Source organism: Engystomops pustulosus, chromosome 9 (genome assembly GCF_040894005.1).
Source record: "Engystomops pustulosus chromosome 9, aEngPut4.maternal, whole genome shotgun sequence".
Taxonomy (NCBI): domain Eukaryota; kingdom Metazoa; phylum Chordata; class Amphibia; order Anura; family Leptodactylidae; genus Engystomops; species Engystomops pustulosus.
Window position 1 is genome coordinate 13798939 of NC_092419.1, and position 7830 is coordinate 13806768.

Consider the following 7830-nt stretch of genomic DNA (forward strand, 5'->3'; position numbering starts at 1 on the left):
AATCCGATCGCGTGCGCCAAAAACCCCTTTTAAATCCCTGCCCCAGAGGCGCAAAACGGAAATGTCCGAAAAAAAAGTGCGGTCTGTGGGGCCCTTAGTAAATGTGCCCCATTGTCCTCCTTGTCCCATCCTGGAAAACATATTTGCATATTTCCCAGAACCCCTCAGTGGAGCATCAATGGTACTGGGCAGGACAAGGCAGGAGCAGTGCATAATTAGAGGAGAAAGGGATTAAAGAAGATATGTGTCTGCATCAGTGTAGCTACAGCATTCTCAAGGTATGTTTGGTTCATAATGCATAAAAGCAAATGGTAGATTTCCTGTGAATGAAGAATAACAGGGACACGACTTTAATTAGGAAAAATATATTTATACACCCAAAAGATAATCCATTGTGTGATGTGGTGAACATTTAGAAGCTTCTGACATTTATCTCCAGGTCACAACTGAGTTTGAACTGAAGGTCACTTTTTGATCAAGCTAAACTTTAATAAATACTATTTTTTTACAGTTAGTTGTTTTTTTTTGGTTGCAAAATAGGTCAAACAAGGTCAGAGTTCAGAGGTCAGAGTTGCAGAGTGCCAGGAGGACACATCAACCAGACATATGGATTCCTAAACCAAACCTTTTAATATATTATTTTATTACCTTGCATAAATACTGTATTACTAAGCAGAATTTGATCACCTACATTTTCTGTTACCATCAATAGGCCAACCTGTAGCTATCCAGTGAAGGCTGAAGGTAGTGGTAATGCAACAACAAGAGAGCAACAGGTTGGAGACCACTACTTTACGGTTCATAAGCTTTGCAGAAATTAGCAAATAATTATGCCCTGGACAGGGCAACCACTGGCTCTAAACATTGGGATCAAAAAGCTATGGGGAACTATGCTCTTCCTAGTGTAAGGCCTCAGAATGTGGTGGACGACACTATCGAGGCTGCCCCACCACCCCCACAGCTCCTGAGAAGGCACTACACAGTTCTCCTGTGTTTAAACATCTTTGAGAAACCACTTTGCCACACTACGAATGACCTGATACCTAGGACCTTGTTTTATTGTCTCGCAGGCTTTACAGTAACAATATTCCCATCCTATCCACGGGACCACCTTGTACCGGGATCTCCAACCAAAGTACTTCTTATATTTCACATCATTCTTATCTAATTCAAGAAGGTAGGCAGCGAGCTCCTTCGGACTTGAGAAGTCATTAACATGTATGAAGGCCTCTCCAGGGACAAAGCGTTCATAATTTTCTCGAGATGTGCCCAGGACAACCGGGACTGCCCATGACCCCAGTGCATTATTCCATAGTTTTTCTGTGATGTAATCCGGGTACACGGAATTCTCAAATGCCAAGTAGAACTTGTACTGAGATATAGTAGGATAAAAATCACTCTTGTTCAGTCTTTGATGTTTGGCCCCGTAAATATCAATAGGTAGGTACTTTCGTAGCTCTTCATAATATGCTGTGCGATGTATATGAGGATACCATTGGCTGACCACCCAAGCTACAAACTTGGATTTTACTGGAATGGTAATGTTTTGAGGTTCCTCTAAAGGTACAATATGACCGTAAGGAGTGAAAATATCCGAATCATGGCGGAACGTCATGGTCATGTTGAACACATTATCCAACGTGTGCAGATTTGAGATGATGAGTGGAGGTTCTATGTTGAGCCACACCCAACGCTGAAGAGGATTTCTCGGCCGATGAGGTAATAAGTTCCTATTGTTCATAATATCTGCATGGTGGATGATGACGGCGTCTGCTGTATCATAAAAACTTCTATTTGCCGTTAGTTTACATCCGGTAATTCCGAATTTTGCTTCACACTCATCCAAGGAAAACTGTTCTCCCCACGGCCAGTTCCAAACTAGTAAAAAAGTCTCTTTTTCCGGAGGTATAATTGGTGGCTCTATATTTTTCTGATATCTTAGATATTTAAAGGTAAGGTTCACGTATTTTGTATTAAACGAAAAAAGGAACATGAGCAAAAACAAGACAATTATGAGGATGGGATAATAATTCATTATTTTTCAGGTATATTTTTTTACCTGTAAAGAGAAAAATAAGAAAATGTAAGACAAATGTACCTCGACAAATAAAATAAATGAAAATGAGCACAGTTAGTCTTAAAGAACATGTCCAACTTTGCAACAGGCAGATAGTTGTTTTTTTTAATTCATGCATTTAGGCCCATAGTTCAAAAATTTTTCGGCAATGAAACATAAATATTAAGATTAAGATTCTGTACTTTGACCTTGGCTGCCACCGCGGGCTAGTCGCACCTGTGGAACGACCTGGTGGCACCCCACCACAGCAAGACCAACCTGCAGCGGGCTTTGGTGTAGACCAGGTGCCACTTACATTCCGGTCCCAGGTGTCGGCTAGTTCCATCTCCCGGGGTGGTCCAGGGGGTCCACTGACCCAGAGCCCTGACAATATGATTATTTGCAGATGAAAAATGGGATGTAATTTCTATTAATTTGCATAGATTACACCTAAGACCAGCACATTTGTGGCTGTCCATAGTGTGTAACCGGGTGGATTTGTTATCTGACACAGAAAAATTGTTTGGTGACAAAACCGCACCGATAGAACGTGCATTTCGAGAAATAAAATTGCCTCCATTTTGTAGAATGATGGCCAAATCATTGTTTTTTAATGATTTTTATTATATCGTGGTATTGTCTTGTGTATGTTGTACTAAAGACGATTTGATTGGTTATCTGTGATTTACGACTCAGTTTGTTACATGTTTTGTATAATGTCTCTTTTCTCGTTTTCTTTAGTATATTATCCATTGTTCTTGTCACACTGTATCCTCTTTTCATTACACGTTTAGACATGGATTTGGAGGTATCCAGAAACGTGACATCTGTAAAGCCGATTCTCTTTGCTCTAAAAAACTCCCCTTTAGGCAGATTTTGAGCCACATGTGGGGGATGATGGGATGTAGCATGAAGCAGGGTATTACCTGATTTTGGCTTTGTGTGGATTTCCAATTAGTATTATGTCTAGGAGAGGAATTTCAGTGGTGGAGAAGGGATGGGGGGAATGTGAAGTTGAAGTCATTACTGTTGAGACAATGGGGCAGATTTACTTACCCAGTCCCAGCGCGATCCATGATCCAGACTGTCCGATGAGTATCATAGTATCATAGTATCATAGTATATAAGGCTGGAAGGAGACTCAAGTCCATCAAGTCCAACCTTTAAGAATTAAATAAATGTTTTATCCCCATAACCCGTGATATTTTTTCTCTCCAGAAAGTCATCCAGGCCTCTCTTGAACATGTACATAGAGTCGGCCATAACAACCTCCAGCGGCAGAGAGTTCCATAGTCTCACTGCTCTTACAGTAAAGAACCTTTGTCTATGGTGATGGTAGAATCGCCTCTCCTCTAGGCGTAGAGGATGCCCCCTGTCTATGGTGATGGTAGAACCTCCTCTCCTCTAGGCGTAGAGGATGCCCCCTGTCTATGGTGATGGTAAAATCGCCTCTCCTCTAGGCGTAGAGGATGCCCCCTGTCTATGGTGATGGTAGATCCTCCTCTCCTCTAGGTGTAGAGGATGCCCCCTGTCTATGGCGATGGTAGAACCTCCTCTCCTCTAGGTGTAGAGGATGTCCCCTGTCTATGGTGATGGTAGAACCTCCTCTCCTCTAGGCGCAGAGGATGCCCCCTGTCTATGGGGATGGTAGAACCTCCTCTCCTCTAGGTGTAGAGGATGCCCCTGTCTATGATGATGGTAGAACCTCCTCTCCTCTAGGCGTAGAGGATGCCCCCTATCTATGGTGATGGTAGAATCGCCTCTCCTCTAGGCGCAGAGGATGCCCCCTGTCTATGGGGATGGTAGAACCTCCTCTCCTCTAGGTGTAGAGGATGCCTCCTGTCTATGGTGGTGGTAGAACCTCCTATCCTCTAGGCGTAGAGGATGCCCCCTGTCTATGGTGATGGTAGAACCTCCTCTCCTCTAGGCGTAGAGGATGCCCCCTATCTATGGTGATGGTAGAACCTCCTCTCCTCTAGGTGTAGAGGATGCCACCTGTCTATGGTGATGGTAGAACCTCCTCTCCTCTAGGCGTAGAGGATGCCCCCTATCTATGGTGATGGTAGAATCGCCTCTCCTCTAGGCGCAGAGGATGCCCCCTGTCTATGGGGATGGTAGAACCTCCTCTCCTCTAGGTGTAGAGGATGCCCCTGTCTATGATGATGGTAGAACCTCCTCTCCTCTAGGCGTAGAGGATGCCCCCTGTCTATGGTGATGGTAGAATCGCCTCTCCTCTAGGCGTAGAGGATGCCCCCTGTCTATGGTGATGGTAGAACCTCCTCTCCTCTAGGCGTAGAGGATGCCCCCTTGTCCTGGTCACAGGCCGAGGTATAAAAAGATCTTTGGAGAGATCTTTGTACTGTCCGTTCAGGTATTTGTACATTGTAATGAGGTCTCCCCTCAGTCGTCTTTTTTCTAAACTGAATAATCCCAATTTTGTAATCTGTCAGTGTATTCTAGTCCCCCCATTCCCCTAATAATCCTGGTTGCTCTCCTCTGCACCCGTTCCAGCTCTACTATATCCTTTATATACACTATATCCTTTTTATACATATGAGGATGAACTCTCCCGCGATTCACTTAGATCATGCGCCCGATATCCTGCATGTGTCGCTTCCCCGCTCAGGTCCGACACAGTTCACCATCTTCTTCCTTGGATGCGACATAATCTTGAAATTAAATCTGTGGTTTGTCCGGATCCGTTGGATGGTCCGACACCCCCCCCACCAAATTTGTGATCCAATCGCGTGTGCCAAAAACCCCTTTTAAATCCCTGTCGCAACGGCGCAAAACAGATATCGTCAGGATGTCCAGTGAAAGTGTGGTCCTCGAGGCCCTTAGTAAATGAGCCCCATTTTGCAAAGTCTGAAATGTAATGTATGGGACCTGTCCATTTGAGTAGGCAGTCGTCAGTATAACGATTCTAGCTTTTGATGTATATGGAAAAAGGATTTTTTTCAGTAAAAATTGTAAATTCCTCCTACCATGACATGTGAATGATCGCTGGGGATGGAGAAAATTTAGAGCCCATGGGGCATCCTTGTAATAACAGGTAATAGTCACTGGCCAACAGAAAGAAGAACATTAGTGGGGCAGATTTAGTTACCCTGCCCATTCGCGATCCGGCGGCGCGTTCTCTGCGCTAGATTCGGGTCCGGCCGGGATTTATGAAGGTAGTTCCTCCGCCGTCCACCAGGTGGCTGCTGCGCTGAAATGCATCTGATCGCGTCGGAATACACCGAGCTGGACCAGGTGAAGGTAAGCGCGTCCCAAGCGACACATTTTCGGTTTTTAAATGCGGCGGTTTTTCCGAATACGTGGGGTTTTCGTTCGGCCACGCCCCCCCCCCCCGATTTCCGTCGCGCGCATGCCAGCGCCAATGCGCCACAATCTGATCGTATGCAATTTAGGTACAATCGGCGCAAATCGGAAATATTCGGGTAACACGTCGGGAAACCGCGAATCGGGCCCTTAGTAAATGACCCCCAATGTGTCAAGAATGTCATTGATTAATGGTTCTGAAAAGTTGCTCTATTTATTGAAATGGTCCTGGACTCCTTTCCTGTGTATGGGGTATAGAGGTGTAGAGAGCCACTACTACACCATACATGACCCACACATAGTTATCAGACCAGGACGCATTTTCTAAAATTTGAAGACCCTCTAAGCCATCTCTTCTGTATCCTGGTGTTCTCTGTGCAGAAGGTTGGAGTATCATGTCCAACCACTGGGACATCTTTCCTAGCAAGGAATTTGTACCCAAAATGATGTCTCTGAATACAGGGGGAAACACTGATTTGTGTGTTTTAGGAAGAGCATAGAATAAGGGATCTTCTGGATATTTAGGTAATAGATATTCTCCTAAGGCAGTGATGGGGAACCTTTTAGATACCGAGTGCCCAAACTACAATCAAAACCCACTTTTATGTCTCAAAGTGCCAACATGACAATTTGAGCAGTACCCTATTGATCTCTGCTGTATCACAAGTTTCAATCTTATTGGCGTCCGGAGGACACCAATACAATAGAAAGCAGGAGACATTTGGATTGTAGCTTCCCTCCAGAGTCCCCTGAGGAGGAAGAATCAGCGGACCCAAAGCAGGAGCTTCAACGATAATCCATCTCTATCTACACCTTCTCGCTCCTCCTGTAGTCCTGGCAGCCAAGTAGGTGTCGCTTTAAAATAGCACTGAGCATGGCATGTCCTGGGCTGTCTTGGAAGTCTTGAGTCCTGTGTGAAAGGCCCCCCCGTGCCATGGGTTCGCCACCACTGTCCTAAGGTGTTAGAAAAAATGCCTAAAATGACGCCTTCCCGAATAAGCCCTGACAGTTTGTTCCGTATGTGTTTTCTAGGATTGTAGGTTAAAGGGGTTGTCCAAGTTTTCAAAAAAAACTATATGTGGCCGGGAGCGGGCTGACTAAAACAATAAAGCTGTACTTACCTCCCGGTGCCCTCCCGTATCCAGCGCTGCTGTCGCTCCGGTCCGGGCGCCATGTAAACAATGCTGTGTATAGGGACGGATAGGCGTACCCGGCCACGGCCGGCCGGAAGCTGAGTCCAGCGCTGCTCCGGCGGCCATGTTTGTTTACATGGCGCCCGGACCGGAGCAACAGCAGCGCTGGATACCGGAGGGCACCGGAGGTAAGTACATCTTTATTATTTTAGGCAGCCTGCTCCCGGCCACATATATATATATTTTTTTTTAAACTCGGACAACCCCTTTAATATTTTGTTAGTTGTGGTGTCTTGCAACATAGTGTTAACTTCTCTTTGATCTAATGTTTTGTCTAAGATAACAATCGACTCCCCCCTTTATCTGAGTTTCGTATAACAATGCAGGGGTTTGGGTGTAGGCTCTGGATAGCTCGGAATTCTTTGTTTGTCAAATTATTAGTTTTTTCTGTCTCCTTGAGGCTTCTGTTTGCAGTATTGTTAGTTCTTTTTCTACCTGAATAGTCTGAATAGGGTAGAAGAAAGGATTTTTTGTTTTTATTAGGTCTGAAGTGTCCGTGATGAGTGTCTGGTTGGTCACTGTTGGTAATTCTGTGGGATGAGATAAGGTGATGTGATCACTAAAGTCCAGGTCATCTTTGAACTTAGCTTGTCCACAATCATAAAAAAATGAGGTTGTATCTGTATTTCCGTGGAGATTGTGATCAATTCTATCATCATTGTCATGATGGAAAAAGTGTTTCTTGACAGTAAACAATCTGAGGAATTTGGTTACATCACGGATTGTGTCATATACAGTAGCTTCATATCATATATGGGAATGACATTGAGCCATTGGGGCAGATTTAGCTACCCGGTCCCTGCGCGATCCCCGATCCGGGAATGTCCGACAAGGATGCACATCTGCTGCGATTCACTAAGATCGTGCGCCCGATATCCTTCTTGTGTCGCTTCCCCGCTCAGGTCCACCGGAGTTCACCTTCTTCTTCCCGGTGCTTGATCTTGCGACACAAATTCAAGGTTAAATCCCACGGTTTGTCCGAATCTGACATGCGCCGACGCACCCCCCAATTTCTGAAAGCCGCCACCAATGCGCCAAAATCCGATACCATGCGACATAATCCTAGAATGTGGAGCAATCCCCAAAAAAGTTGGGAAACCCTAGAAAATGTGGCCGCGGGACCCTTAGTAAATAAGCCCCATAGTGTTGGACAGTTCATCATTTCTGACAATTTCATTTGGTGTTGACGACATGTTCATAACAGCGTCATCAATCGTTCAGTATGTTCTCTGTCCAAAGCAGAGATATCTGTATTATCAA

The 7830-nt window shown here is 45.0% G+C and overlaps 1 protein-coding gene across 1 annotated transcript; it reads right to left on the minus strand.

The window, feature by feature from the left end:
- Nucleotides 1-584: 584 nt before the first annotated feature.
- Nucleotides 585-2056, minus strand: LOC140076683 (3-galactosyl-N-acetylglucosaminide 4-alpha-L-fucosyltransferase FUT3-like). The gene has a single exon (XM_072123326.1). The coding sequence runs from the start codon at nucleotides 2033-2035 to the stop codon at nucleotides 995-997; it is 1041 nt and encodes a 346-aa protein (XP_071979427.1). The 5' UTR covers nucleotides 2036-2056; the 3' UTR covers nucleotides 585-994.
- Between the last annotated feature and the right edge of the window lie 5774 nt (nucleotides 2057-7830).